The sequence below is a fragment of the Bos indicus x Bos taurus genome, chromosome 26 (genome assembly GCF_003369695.1).
Source record: "Bos indicus x Bos taurus breed Angus x Brahman F1 hybrid chromosome 26, Bos_hybrid_MaternalHap_v2.0, whole genome shotgun sequence".
Taxonomy (NCBI): Eukaryota; Metazoa; Chordata; class Mammalia; order Artiodactyla; family Bovidae; genus Bos; species Bos indicus x Bos taurus.
This window is the reverse complement of record NC_040101.1, coordinates 31,653,675-31,669,924: the sequence shown is the minus strand read 5'-3', so window position 1 is coordinate 31,669,924 and position 16,250 is coordinate 31,653,675. Positions and strand designations below refer to the sequence as shown.

The following is a 16,250-nucleotide window of genomic DNA, read 5'->3' as shown; positions in this document are numbered from 1 at the left end:
GTATTATATATTTGAAATTTGATAAGAGAATAGATCCTAAAAGTTCTTATCACAAGATAAAAGTATTTGTAACTATGTGAGGTGATGGATGTCAGCTGAACTTATCATGGTGATCATTTTGTAATAAATACATATATCAAAAAAAAAAACAATGTAGTCCAAGAGCAGACATACAGATCAGTGGGAAAGAATTGAGCCCAGAAATAAACCTATTTATGGTCAACTGATTTCTGACAAAAATGTCAAGAGAATTCAATAAGGAAAGGAAAATCTTTTAAATAAACAATGCTGAGACAATTTAATAGCCATGTGCAAAAAGATGAATTTAGATTCTTATTTCACATCATACTCAAAATTTAACTCCTACTGGATCTTATTCCCAAAAGCAAAAGCAAAAACTATAAAGCTTTTAAAAGAAAAAATAGAAAAAACTCTTTGTGACCTTGGGTTAAAAAATCTTTGTGATCTTGGATTAGGCAAAGATATAATATCAAAAGCATAACACATCAAAAAAAGTTGATAAGCTGAACTTTATCAAAATTCAGAACATCTGAACTTCAAAAGATCCCATAAAGAAAATGATAAAATAAGCTACAGATTGGGAGAAAATACTTGCAGATCATATGTTTGATAAAGATCTTGCATTCAGAATATATTTAAAACTCTTACAACTAAATAATATGATGACCTAATTTAAAAGACAAAAGATTTGAGTAGACATTTCACCTAAGAAAATGTAAGAATGGTTGAAAAGCATGTGAAAAGATGCTCAATATCACTTGTCATTAGAAAAGTGCTAATTAAAGGCATATTAATATACTACTTCAAACCCACTAAAATGGCTCTAATCTGATAGACAATAAAAAGTGTTTGCAAAGATGTAGAAAAACTGTAATCCTCATGCATTATTGAGGAAAATGCAAAATGGTACCGCTACCACTACTTTGGAAAGTAGTGTGGTTAATTTGTTCAAAAATCAACATAAATTTACCATACAAACTAGCAACTCCATTCCCCTCTGAGGTATCTTCCTACAAGAAATGAAAGTATACAACCACACACAGACTTGTAAATGAATATTTCAGCACCATTACCGATCATAATAAAAAAACAGAAACAATTTAAATGCTTGCAATCTGGTGAATGGAAAAACAAAATGTTATATATATATATATATACACACATGTATATGTATACACGTATATATGTATGAATATATGTGTATATTCATGCATTGGAATAGCATTCAGCAATTAAAAGGAATGAACTACTTTTACATGCTATAACACGGATACACCTCAAAAACTTGCTAAGTGAAAGAAATCTACAGATGCAAAAGTCTACATACTGTACGATTCCAGTTACATGAAATGTCCACAAAAGACCAAAAGCAGATTAATGTCTCCTGGGACTGGGAATGGTTACAGAGACTGGGTTACAGAAAACCAGCATGAGGGATCTTTTTGGAGTTATGGAAATGTTCTAAAATTGGACTGTGGAAATAGTTGTATAGGTCTATGAACTTGTTGAGAGTATATATGTAGATGGGAGTATGTGGAAAAAGAATAGAGAAGATAGTTGATGAAGGTGAGAAGCAAGCAGAGAGAGGGAAAGGAAAAAAGTAAGCAGGTAAAGTGGTGACTTGGAGTAGGAAATGGCAACCCACTGCAGTATCTTTGGCTGGAAAATTCCATGGAAAGAGGAGCCTGGCGGGCTATAGTTCAAGGGGTTGCAAACAGTCAGACATGACATGCAAGGAAACATTTCATATCTACAAAACATAGTTGTTAAAAATCTTGTGTCAAGGCAATCATTCTTTCATGGACTTTGACATCCTAAGCTTACTAAATTTTCACCTCTTGAAATTAAGTATGTTTTTGTTTTCATGGTCTGTAGCCCACACTATTCACCAATTTTAAAGAAGAAAAAAAGTAAGTCATTTGAAGTTTAGCTACTCTAAGAGAAACAACCAAAGAAATATCTACTTCAGTTTTTCCAAGGCCAGATTTACTCTGGAGTACTTGTTAATAGGATGTAGGTATATGGGAGGTTGAGTGATAAGAGAACTGACCAGTTCTGTTGTCTGTCCCTAAATGTGGATATAATCGTTAAACTATTACATCTGTCCAAAAAGATAAGGTTACAGAGAAGAAAATGGGTAAAAGATTGGAGAGACAATCCAGGCCAGGAAGATGACCAGATAATTTTTGAGGGGCAAGGACCTGAATATACAACATAGAATAGTTGTGAGCAGAATACACTGGATATCTCTAGGGATATGGTGCTAGCATGAGAAAAACTATCAGTAGTTTAAAATGAATTAGAAAAAGCTACAAGATAAATCTTCAAACCCTAAAAGGTGTGTTTAGTTGGGCAGACTACTTATTTGTCATATCAAAAAATAGAAATGCAGCTTTTAAAATAAAAGGAAGAAGGGGTAAACCAATCAACTCCAGTCTTCTTGACTAGAAACTCAAAAAACTATCTATATCTACCTTGATGGAAATTCTCACAAGAAACTTTACCAGATACTTTCTATCTTATCGAATTTTTAAATTCATAGCCTTGGTTATTTTTCTGTATTCCTGTCTATATCCCTATTTTCTTATCTATGACCATGCCTTTTCTCCTCCTCAAAACTGATTCTTTGTTTTTGTTCATCCTTGAAGAGACACCAAAAAGATGATGATGAGAATCAAGTGTGGCTAAGGTGACTGAACATTTTTAAAATGCAATTAGCTCCATCTCCAAACTGTTCAATGTAATTTGGGGGAAGGATGGAAAGAGGCAGACTCTCAGTTATTTGGAACAGATAGAAATATACAGAAAGATGCATATACTCTCCCCACCCACCTCCTGCCACCAAATCACTTCAGTTATATCAATTAAAGATTTACTTAGTTTAATAAGCTCCCAAATTCAGAGATGCCAAAAACCCTGGAGGAATTACTCCCATCAGTCACTGGTAAGTAAGTTTTAATTGCTTTGTGCTTATCTACAACCAGCTGAGATTCTTTTTATTTATTTTAATTGGAGGATAATTACTTTACAATACAGCTGAGATTCTTTTACAAACAAATTTTATTTAGAAATAATTTAGAAAGAAAACAAATAGTTTAGGCAGAGCATGTATTCTGTAGCTCACCAGAGGCCCTACCACTCCTTACTGTCTTTCACTCACTCGTTTTAAACATTGTCCCTCATGAGAGCTCTAATGTCCTGTTTGGAGAATGCATTGTTTGAACAGTATTCTGTTGTGTTTGGAGAAAAGAGATAAGCTGGGTAGAGTCTAATATAGGAACAGGGTAAGGTTAGGTACGGTAGTCATGGGTAGACAACACGAAATACCAAAGAATGTCAAGATATTCTGACATGAAATAGAAGATAGGATGGGAAGGGATCAGTAAATCTCTTTGCTGTGTCATAATTTTGCCTCATTCTAAGCTGACCACATCATGCTTGCTTTTGTCCTAGAATGTATGATACTTAGACTGGTTGGGAAGATGAAAAATCTCAGGCTACTCTAGTTACGCTCCCTGTAACCCTAGTTTTGCTCCCTGTATCCAAATAAGCTTCAGTTCAGCTCAAGTCTCCATTTGGTAGCTAACTATCTCCCAATTTCCCTGACTCCAGGGAAGGAAGAGAGAGCTACATTCCAGTAAATGGTTACTGATAGGGAAAAAAAGACACTTGTTCTGAAAAAATCCTCATCTCCTGCTTCCTTATGAGAATTTCAAATTCTAGAGTGCATAAAAACACACACGTGCATGTGTACACAAACACACTCAGTGCTCCGAACAAATATGAGTTAGCTATATATATACCAGGTCATGGACCAAAATGTTAATATCAACTTGTAACAGTAATTTTGAAAGAATTCTTGGTTTATTAGACTCAATTGTTTTGTTCTAAGATTTACCAAAATATGTTTTAATTAGGGAATCAGAATATTTTCCAATTTAAATTATCCATAATTTTAACTATAATCCATATTAGTTGACTCAATAATATTAGACAGTCATGGAATTTATAGAATATCATATATATAACAAATCATACATTCATACCACTAGGAAAAACAGTGTGACTTAGGCAGTATTTCTCCCAAGTGTGTTCCATGGAACATTGTTCCATGAGATAATAATAGGTCTGTCTCACACACACAAATACACAGACTGCAATGATTAAACATGACTGGCTACATAATTTTCAGGGCCCCATGCAAAATGAAAATGTAGATCCCTTTATTTTAAAAATAAGATGGCAATAGAAGAGCATTAAATCAAGCATGATTCTTTTCTAAGCATGGGATCATATGTGACTACACAAGATGCATTCCCCTGAAACCAACCAAAACCTATTTTCAAAATGATTTTTAAAATGCTGGGCTGAAACTTTCCTGGTGGTCTAGTGGTTAAGACTCCGTGTTCCCAATGCAGGGAGCAGCGGTTCAATCCCTGGTCAGGGGAATTAAGATTCTGCATGCTGCACAGCTTGGTCAAAATAAATAAATTTTAAAAAAAGAGATGCTGTCTTGAAATAAAACATTTTTAATGCTGGATTAAAAATGTTACACAGATTTCATTGCAGGAGGACTTCACAGAGTCTCTTATATGCTAATGTGCATTGTGAACCTTCAAGACGTACATATACTGAAGATCAGTTCCCGAATATACTTCACCAAACTCTTTCGAATTATTATAAGGTCATCTTACAGGACCAGTGTTCCAGAGAGACACATTGTAAAATGCAGCTTAGGCTGTGCAGATAGGCTATATCTGATTTAACATCAATTTGTTAATTATAAGTCACATATGGCTACTAAATCGCTTCAGTCATGTCCGACTCTGTGTGACCCCATAGACAGCCTCCTACCAGGCTCCTCTTTCCCTGGGATTCTCCAGGCAAGAACACTGGAGTGGGCTGCCATTTCCCCTCCAATGCATGAAAGTGAAAAGTGAAAGTGAAGTCGCTCAGTCATGTCCGACTCTTAGCAACCTCATGGACTGCAGCCTACCAGGCTCCTCCATCCATGGGATTTTCCAGGCAAGAGCACTGGAGTGGGGTGCCATTGCTTTCTCCATCACATATGGCATTTCCCCTACATTTGGAATAAGGCAACTAGAGATAACTGTAGATGCAAATAGTGGGATTCACTAAATCTACTCTCCAACTGTTTGGTCTTTTACTATTTGGAAGGTCAACTCAGTGGTCAAACAACCCCAGTGCTTTCTGGGATGTACTAGATATGGTCTGAGACTATATCCCAAGCCAATTTATTTTTCACCTTTTATCTTGTCAATTCAGAGGAAATAACATCCTTACTTACCATTACCCAGTTCCCAAGAAATGTTGTACTTTTTGCTGGCACTGTACTTCAACAGACTCAGGGCACTAGAGCTGTTCCAGGAGTTATTGGGATTACGACGCAGTGCATTTAGAGCGAATATCAGATGGAGTCCAGAGCAATCAGCAAAGTTATACAGTTTGTCTAGAGACCTGGCTGGGAAGAAGCAGAGAAAGGCTTGTAACTTTCAAATCAACATCCCAACAAAACGAAACTATTAACTACTAAAAAAAATGTTTTTATGAGCTTCCTGCTAATAAGAATTATACAGAGGCTTCCAAAAGGGACTATTACCATTTGGTTCAGGGTTCACTTCAAGGTGATTTCTGAAAGCAGCATACACAACTCCAGATAAAGGTCACAAATTGGCAACCAAGTCTAGTACATAAGATATAGTATATTTTATTTTATTTGTTAAAAAAATTGAATTGCTAACATTTAGAAATGGGAAGATATCACAAACTAGCTAGATTTACAGTTCTTCTCAAAAAATTTAAAAATCTGGCACTGTGGGATCTGTACTCTCTAATGAAATGAAATGAGAGGAACAGTGTCAGGAGACAAGGCCAGGAAAGATGACTGGCTGGGGAGTCTCAGAAAACAGCTCAGCCTAGAAACACTTCCCAAAAAATTTACTCAATTTCACATTTTTAATATTTCTGAAAACAGATATATTAATACCATAACCACGAATAGAAATATGTTCATTGTCAGGTTGACCCCAGATATCATGAAAGCTATTCACCATATGTTCCATACCCAACCCATTCCTTCACATCTATTGCCACCATTCTGGTTCTGGCTATTATTTCCACTTGCATGAATTATCACAAGAATGTACTTGCCTGTCTGCTTTTAGATTCTTCCCACACTGCCAGATTCATCTTTTCCCAATCAATTTCATAAGTTTCACTTACTCTTCAAAATCTTAGTAGATTTTCAAGACCTTTGGTTTTTTCAATTCAAAGCCTCTACAACGCAACCATAATTTTTCCCCAACTTCAGGCCCCTCTACTTTTGTCAAAAAGTTCTTTGTGGGTGTTATCCAGTTCTATTTATTATAGAATCCCTGCCCTACTGGCCTTTGTCCTGATTCTCATTTGTCATGCCTTTCCCCCCTCTTTTAAACATATCCAGATTTTACTTGCCCTTTTATATATTGTTTCACAAAATATGGATGACACAATTTTCAGTGGTATACAGACTGAAAAAAAATTTTAGGTTAATAATTAATTACAGGGGTTCACATTATCCTCGTATATATTATCCAAATCCCTAGGGCAGAGTTTCTCAAATGGAATTCTGTGCAACACCATGTGGGGCTCCATAAGATGTCATTAGGGAGTTCTGCAAAAGATGACACAGTGACCACGGTGCTCCATTAGTGGCTGCTATAGATTTTTTAGGGCTTCCCACAATGGTACTAGTGGTAAAGAACCCACCTGCCAATGCAAGAGACATAAGAGATGCAGGTTCAATCCTGGGCATGGCAACCCACTTCAGTATTTTTTCCTGGAGAATCCCATGGACAGAGGAGCCTGGTGGGCTGCAGTCCAGTGGGTCATAGAGTCAGACACAACTGAAGCAACTTAGCATGGACACATAGGTTTTTTAGTCTTATAAAGCAGGACCATGATCATTTGATTATATCCAAAAGCAGAGACATTACTTTGCCAACAAAGGTCCGTCTAGTCAAGGCTATGGTTTTTCCAGTGGCCATGTATGGATGTGAGAGTTCGACTGTGAAGAAGGCTGAGCGCCAAAGAATTGATGCTTTTGAAGTGTGGTGTTGGAGAAGACTCTTGAGAGTCCCTTGGACTGCAAGGAGATCCAACCAGTCCATCCTAAAGGAGATCAGCCCTGGGTGTTCTTTGGAAGGACTGATGCTAAAGCTGAAACTCCAGTCCTTTGGACACCTCATGCGAAGAGTTGACTCATTGGAAAATATTCTGATGCTGGGAGGGATTGGAGGCAGGAGGAGAAGGGGATGACAGAGGATGAGATGGCTGGATGGCATCACTGACTCGATGGATGTGAGTTTGAGTGAACTCCGGGAGTTGGTGATGGACAGGGAGGCCTGGCATGCTGCGATTCATGGGGTTGCAAAGAGTCGGACACGACTGAACGATTGAACTGAACTGGACTGAACTGATTATCAGTTTTTGAAGTGGGTTTCAGGGCTTGCTGCCGTCTTTATCTCTGTATATATGTATGAGAATTCTCACATACATGAATTTGAGCAAACTCTGGGAGATAGTGGAGGACAGAGGAAGCTGGCATGTGCAGTCCATGGTGTTGCAGAGTTGAACACAACTTAGTGACTGAACAACAACAGCAAAAACAATGTATGAGAAAATATTTTTTAAGAAACATCAAAAAAAGGACAGAAATTGTCTCATTTTCGCTGAAAATAAAATCCATGGGAACTTATCTCACATTAAGCCCAGAATCAAGTAAATAAGCAACAACAAAAAATGGCATAGGTGTCACATTAAAGAAATAAACATAATCATTCTTTTAAAAAAATTAATCATTTATTTTTAGTTCCAAATAGCAATTAAAATTAAAGTGCATTTTTAGGCCTATTAAAATGATCATGAAACCAACACATGTGTATATCAATCTTATAATTATCTACATACTCCTGACATTGCCACTCAGTAAGAACATGTTTTCTTTCAAAGTCTCTTAGAAAATGTTGTCTTAGACTATAATTTTACTCATATTGCTTTGACATATAGTTTTAGTAACTTTGTTATTCAACTGTTAATTTATTTTCCTACTGAAAACAACATTAATGTAAGTTCATAAATGTTATTTAAATAAACCTAACAAACCTACCTTTAGAAATATTATATCCCATTTTGACTTAAACCAGTTACTTAACAAAAACATATTCAGTTCAGTTTAGTTCAGTCACTCAGTCGTGTCTGACTCTTTGCGACGCCATGAATCGCAGCACGCCAGGCCTCCCTGTCCATCACCAACTCCCGGAGTTCACTCAGACTCACGTCCATCGAGTCAGTGATGCCATCCAGCCATCTCATCCTCCGGCATCCCCTTCTCCTCCTGCCCCCAATCCCTCCCAGCATCAGAATCTTTTCCAGTGAGTCAATTCTTCGCATGAGGTGTCCAAAGGACTGGAGTTTCAGCTTTAGCATCATTCTTTCCAAAGAAATCCCAGGGCTGATCTCCTTCAGAATGGACTGGTTGGATCTCCTTGCAGTCCAAGGGACTCTCAAGAGTCTTCTCCAACACCACAGTTCAAAGGCATCAATTCTTCAGCATTCAGCTTTCTTCACAGTCCAACTCTCACATCCATACATGACCACTGGAAAAACCATAGCCATGACTAGACGGACCTTTGTTGGCAAAGTAATGCCTCTGCTTTTCAATATGCTATCTAGGTTGGTCATAACTTTCCTTCCAAGGAGTAAGCGTCGTTTAATTTCATGGCTACAGTTACCATCTGCAGTGATTTTGGAGCCCCCCAAAATAAATCTGACACTGTTTCCACTGTTTCCCCATCTATATTTGCCTTAAAATTTTGCAAATTCATAAAAAGGAAAAAAGGGATTAATTTCAAGAAACAAAGTTAACTACTTGGCTTTTCCCCCTCTTCTAAAAAGGCTGTATAAAAAATCATTTTCATTTTAAATAGGCAGGAAAAATCCTAAGCTTGCAACTTACCATATATCACATACTATATTTCAATAGCATTTATATGACAGAAAGTTTTGATAATGCTTTTAATCTTACTTGGGTAAGGTACCAAAAAGTCAAGGAGGACATTTTAAAAGGGGAAAACTGAAGTCTCTTCTACATATACCACTGAAATATGCAAGGAGAGGGGACCAACAAAAGAATAGGCTAAAATGTCAGCCAAACTAAGCAGATTTTTCAGGAAAACACTGCTCTGTTTAAAAAAGCACTAGCAGTTATTATTGAATTATAGTATCTACAACTAAGTGATTACATTTTTCATCTAGGAGTCCCCTGATACTTGAGAATATTTCAAATGTATCTGATATAAAACGTTTGAGAAGGCTGCCCTAGTGCTAAAGAATACATAGCAAAAAAGTAATCCGAACACTAAAATAGTGATTGTTGAGCTGAGAATTGACTTAAACATTCCCTCTACTTGGCAACATCCTCACTAATATCCTCACGAATACTATCAATGATGCTGTTAATTTCTCCAATATACGGTAAACCCAGTATATTTCCAAAGCTGTAGGAAAGTCAAATGGCAAATCTGAGCAAAAGACACAGGATTTTGTGAGATCAATGAAAATAATGATTGATAAATGTTTAAGTTACATGCCAATCCACTAAAAAAGATCCAGAAGAATTATATCAGTTAACTAAACAAGAGAAAACTTACAAGAGTGATAACAAAATAAATTACTCAAAAAATAATTTGAATATTAAAATCTCTAACTAGGTCTACTTTGATGGTTTTAATATTTTAAATTGTGCCACAAAAGTTAAATTATTTTATCAGAAAGATACTCAATATTTGATTAAATATTGACATAATGAGGATTTTCTGTGTTTGTTTCATGTGTAATAGAAAAACACATATCAAACACAAAAGCACATCAAACATGTGATTTCATGAAATGAAATTTCACGAAAATGGTGTAATAAGAAACTGAAAGTTACTGATAAAAGATATGTCTAATAATTATTCTTACTAGCTCAACAAATATACCCTGGAGTTTATTTTTAAATGACATATATTTGAATACAGTGCATTTAGTAGATGCTCAACAAATGGAATCTTCTTGGAGCATTTGTTGTCAGTTCCATCCAAGCAGATATTTAAAGATGACTTCTACTCTTTCTACTAGAGTACAATACCTCTATGTCCAATAGTCAGATTGCCTTGGCATCTCATAGGAACAGAGTTTTAAGGAGCCTTGTCTAGCACGCAGCTAGATGAGGAGCTGGAATCTGAGAGAGATGGAAGAGAGGGGCTTGGGAGTCTATACAGTGCTGAGATAGTTGATGCTGTGAAAGTTCTTGAGACTTTTGTAGGACAAGATGTCAGGATAAAACCTTAAGAAATGTCCAAATATAAAGATCAGGAAGCGCAGAGTAATGAAAATTAAAACAAAAATAAACAAATGGGATCTAATTAAATTTAAAAGCTTTTGCACAGCAAAGGAAACCATTAATAAAACAAAAATGAAGAAACAGACAAAGGATTAGTATCCAAAATATACAAACACAAATAGTTCATAGAACTGCATATCCAAAAATCAGCACAATCAAAATTTAGGGGGAGCATCTACATAGACATTTCTCCAAAGAAGACATACAGATGGCCAAGAAACACATGAAAAGATGCTCAACATCAGTAATTATTCAGTTCAGTTCAGTCGCTCAGTCATGTCCGACTCTTTGCGACCCCATAGACTGCAGCATGCCAGGCCTTCCTGTCCATCACCAACTCCTGGAGTTTACCCAAACTAAAGGGGGCAGGAGGAGAAGGGGACGACAGAGGATGAGATGGCTGGATGGCATCACTGACTCAATGGACATGAGTTTGGGTAAACTCCGGGAGTTGGTGATGGCCAGGGAGGCCTGGTGTGCTAAGATTCATGGGGTTGCAAAGAGTCAGACATGACTGAGGGACTGAACTGAACTGAACTAAATATCCACTGAGTAACTGATGGCATCCAACCATTTCATCTTCTGTCATCCTCCTGTCCCTGCCCTCAATCTTTCCCAACATCAGGGTCCTTTCAGATGAGTCAGTTCTTTGCATCAGGTGGCCAACGTATTGGAGTTTCAGCTTCAACATCAGTCCTTCCAATGAACACTCAGGACTGATCTCCTTTAGGATGGACTGGTTGGACCTCCTTGCAGTCCAAGGGACTCTCAGGAGGCTTCACCAACACCACAGTTCAAAAGCATCAATTCTTCTGTGCTCAGCTTTCTTTATAGTCCAACTCTCACATCCATATCTGACTCCTGGAAAAACCATAGCCTTGACTAGATGGACCTTTGTTGACAAAGTAATGTCTCTGCTTTTTAATATGCTGTCCAAAGTGAAGTCACTCAGTTGTGTCCAACTCTTAGCGACCACATGGACTGCAGCCTACCAGGCTGCTCCATCCATGGGATTCTCCAGGCAAGAGTACTGGAGTGGGGTGCCATTGCCTTCTCCAATATGCTTTCCAGGTTGGTCATAACTTTCCTTCCGAGGAGTAAGCGTCTTTTAATTTCATGGCTGCAGTCACCATCTGCAGTGATTTTGGAACCCAGAAAAATTAAGTCAGCCACTGTTTCCACAGTTTCCCCATCTATTGCCATGAAGTGATGGGACCAGATGCCATGATCTTAGTTTTCTGAATGTTGAGCTTTAAGCCAATTTTTTCAGTCTCCTCTTTTACTTTCATCAAGAGGCTCTTTAGTTCTTCTTCACTTTCTGCCATAAGGGTGGTGTCATCTGCATATCTGAGGTTATTGATATTTCTCCCGGCAATCTTGATTCCAGCTTGTGCTTCATCCTGCCCAGTGTTTCTCATGATGTACTCTGCATATAAGTTAAATAAACAGGGTGACAATATACAGCCTTGACATACTCCTTTTCCTATTTGGAACCAGTCTGTTGTTCCATGACCAATCCTAACTGTTGCTTCCTGACCTGCATACATATTTCTCAGGAGGCAGGTCAGGTAGTCTAGTATTCCCATCTCTTGAAGAATTCTCCACAGTTTGTTGTGATCCACACAGTCAAGGTCTTTGGCATAGTCAATAAAGCAGAAATAGATATTTTTCTGGAATGCTCTTGCTTTTTTGATGATCCAATGGATGTTGGCAATTTGATCTCCGGTTCCTCTGCCTTTTCTAAATCCAGCTTGAACATCTGGAAGTTCACGGTTCACATACTGTTGAAGCCTGGCTCAGAGAATTTTGAGCATTACTTTACTAGCGTGTGAGATGAATGCAATTGTGCGGTAGTCTGAGCATTTTTTGGCATTGCCTTTCTTTGGGATTGGAATGAAAACTGACCTTTTCCAGTCCTGTGGCCACTGCTGAGTTTTCCAGATTTGCTGGCATATTGAGTGCAGCACTTTCACAGCATCATCTTTTAGAATTTGAAATATCTCAACTGGAATTCCATCACCTTCACTAGCTTTGTTCGTAATGATACTTTCTAAGGCCCACTTGACTTCACTTTCCATGATGTCTGGCTCTAGGTCAGTGATCATACCATCGTGATTATCTGGGTCGTGAAGATCTTTTTTTTAATAATTCTTCTGTGTATTCTTGCCACCTCTTCTTAATATCTTCTGCTTCTGTTAGGTCCATACCATTTCTGTCCTTTATTGAGCCCATCTTTGCATGAAATCTTCCCTTGGTATCTCTAATTTTCTTGAAGAGATCTCTAGTCTTTCCCATTCTGTTGTTTTCCTCTATTTCTTTGCCCTGATCACTGAGGAAGGCTTTCTTATCTCTCCTTGCTATTCTTTGGAACTCTGCATTCAAATGGGTATACCTTTCCTTTTCTCCTTTGCTTTTTGCTTTTCTTCTTTTCTTAGCTATTTGTAAGGCCTCCTCAGACAGCCGTTTTGCCTTTTGCATTTTTTTTTTTTTCTTGGGGATGGTCTTGATCCCTGCCTCCTGTATAATGTCATGAACCTGTCCACAGTTCTTCAGGCACTCTGTCTATCAGTTCTAATCCCTTGAGTATATTTGTCACTTCCACTGTATAATCCTAAGGGACTTGATTAGGTCATACCTGAATGGTCTAGTGGTTTTCCCTACTTTCTTCATTTTAAGTCTAAATTTGGTAATAAGTTCATGACCTGAGCCACAGTCAGGTCCTAGTCTCGTTTTTGCCGACTGTATAGAGCTTCTCCATCTTTGGCTGCAAAGATTATAATCAATCTGATTTTGATATTGGCCATCTGGTGATGTTCATGTGTAGAGCCTTCTCTTGTGCTGTTGGAAGAGGGTGTTTTCCATGACCTGTACATTTTCTTGGCAAAACTCTATTAGCCTTTGCCTTGCTTCGTTCTGTACTCCAAGGCCAAATTTGCCTATTAATCCAGGTGTTTCTTGACTTCCTATTTTTGCATTCCAGTCCCCTAAAATGAAAAGGACATCATTCTTGGGTGTTAGTTCTAGAAGGTCTTGTAGGTCTTCATAGAATGATTCAACTTTAGCTTCTCAGTGTTACTGGTAGGGGCATAGACTTGGATTATCGTGATATTGAATGGTTTGCCTTGGAAATGAACAGAGATCATTCTATCGTTTTTGAGATTGCATCCAAGTACTGCATTTTGGACTCTTTTGTTGACTGTGATGGCTACTCCATTTCTTCTAAGGGATTCTTGCCCACGGTAGTAGATATAATGGTCATCTGAGTTATATTCATCCATATCAGTTCATTTTAGTTTGCTGATTCCTAAAATGTCAATGTTCACTCTTGCCATCTCCTGTTTGACCACTTCCAATTTGCCTTGATTCATGGACCTAACATTCCAGGTTCCTATGCAATATTGCTCTTTACAGCATTGGACCTTGCTTCTATCACCAGTCACATCCACAGCTGGGTATTCTTTTTGCTTTGGCTCCATCCCTTCATTCTTTCTGGAGTTATTTCTCCACTGATCTCCAGTAGCATATTGGGCACCTACCGACCTGGGGAGTTCATTTTTCAGTGTCTTATCTTTTTGCCTTTTCATACTGTTCATGGGGTTCTCAAGGCAAGAATACTGAAGTAGTTTGCTATTCCCTTCTCGAGTGGGCCACATTTTGTCAGAACTCTCTATATGTTATGTAAATTGCTACATGAACAAAACTTATATATTTGCCTTCATCCTTTTCCTTCCTGATGTTGTTGTTCAGTCACCAAGTCATATTCGACTCTTCGCAACCCCATGGTCTGGTCATCACTGATGGTCCCATCAGTGATTGAAAGTGTCCTTCCTGATAGCCACTTTTAAATCCTCTTCTATAGAAATTATGGAGGCATAAATGTCACCTGGGAATTAAACAGTGACTTTCTAAGTAATTTGTGCTTCCCCAGAATTCTGTCAAGATGAGGCATTAAAGTCTCTTCATAATTCAATATATAGGAAGTCATGCCAGTATTAACCCTACCCCAAACATGCCCCTTTCCACTAAGTGCAACTTTTTCTTTGAAGGGGTTGGGTGGGGCAGGGAGTAGTTGCCTCAGAGGATGTCAGAGTATCAGCTGAGCTCTGTTCAAGTATGTTCCATTTCTACATTGTGCTTTTCACGTGACTTGATATTCTATTCATATTCTCATGTGCTCATAATTAGAATAAGCTGATACTACTTGTTGAATGGGCTTCCCTGGTGGCTCAGTAGTAAAGAATCTCCCTGCAATGCAGGAAATGCAGGAGACACGGGTTTGATCCCTGGGTCAGGAAGATTCCCTGGAGCAGGAAATGACACTCCACTCTAGTATTATTGCCTGGGAAATCCCATGGATAGAGGAGCCTGGTGGGCTACAATCCATGGGGTCATAAAAGAGTCAGACACAACTTAGCAACTAAACAACAACAACAACAACTCTGTTGAACTCAGCACCAGTTTCCCTTTCTGAAGTTCAGTACTGTTCTCTAAGAGCTGACAGTAAGAAACACATGTTTAAATCCTTAGCCACACAGAAAAAGCACTCTTCTTTCACAAGAAGTTTTCAAAAGAAGAAAATAGTCACTAACAAAACTGGATATTTTTGTTTGATTCAGAAATGTATAAGACTGGATTGAGCCTTTAAAACAAACAAACTATGTTTTCTGCATGATACTTGCTTAGACTTGGCCAAAGAATTCCTCAAATACTAGTCTGATTAACTTTATGCCATGTTAGAACTCCTCATCATTTCTTGACAAACCACATTATTCCTTGGCTCTCACTAATCTAAGCTTTTTATCTCTGCCTAGAATATCCTTTCTCCTCTTTTCTTCATTCTTCATAGCTTAGGTCTATAGCCTTCTCTGTGAGGTCTTTCCTTATTCCCCAAGATAGAGACACTGGGGCTCCATCCTTTCATCTCTCTCTGCTCTTTGTTGGCTCCTGATACAGCCATAGCCAATCTTTGTATCATTGTTCAGTTCTGTGTCCCTCCCTCAAGGCAGATTGGAACACTTACAAAAAAAAAAAAGGTACCATGTCTGCTTTTTTAGCATCTATTTCAGTATATAACACACAATAAGCCTTAATAAATGTGTGACTCATACAGGTATTATTTAGGCCCATTCAATACCACTTGCAGACTGTCCTCACCCTATACATAATCCAACCTGAATTATCATTGTTCATGGTAGCAAATTCCCTCTAGATTATGGTCTATTACTACATGCTGTTAAATGCAGTTAAATCATATACTCAATTTACCTTAAGTGTTCAGTTTGGAATGAATAATATTGAGGAGGCACAGGTGACTATTCAATAGAAACTGGAAGAACAGAGGAATTTCTGGTGGAAGCCAGGGGGAAGAAATTGAGAGTAAAAACAGAGTGAGGCGAACTCTGAACTACCTCTGCTTTTTGTAATTCAGAGAGACATCATCAGTTAGCGGGGAACCATTAGAATTAGTGAGTACAACCAATAAGAAGTAGGGCATTTTAATCATAGCTATTAAGAGAGAACAGGTTGAGAATTGCCTGGGAGGAAAACACAGACATTTCACAGAGTGAAGCTATCTCTAAGCTGAGAGCTAATTTTATTACAAAGAAGAATATCTCCAGTTTAGTCAGGAGAATGAAACCTTAACTAGGTTATAAAGAAATCAGCATAAATGCCTATAATTTGACTGAAGCTGTTGAAGGTGAATGAGACTTGGAAAACGTTGTGAATAAAAAGTACAATATTATATTAATACAAGGCTCTGGGCTAGAGACTAATTACTGCATTA

General features: G+C 37.9%; 1 protein-coding gene across 3 annotated transcripts in view; it reads right to left on the bottom strand.

Annotated features, from left to right (window-relative positions):
- The window catches only part of HPSE2 (heparanase 2 (inactive)), a 720,373-nt gene that overhangs the window by 270,177 nt on the left and 433,946 nt on the right, over positions 1 to 16,250 (bottom strand). For all 3 annotated transcript variants that reach the window (XM_027528882.1, XM_027528884.1, XM_027528883.1), the window contains exon 4: positions 5,330 to 5,503. In XM_027528882.1, the coding sequence (XP_027384683.1) occupies positions 5,330 to 5,503 (174 nt within the window). The remainder of the gene's footprint in view (positions 1 to 5,329; positions 5,504 to 16,250) is intronic.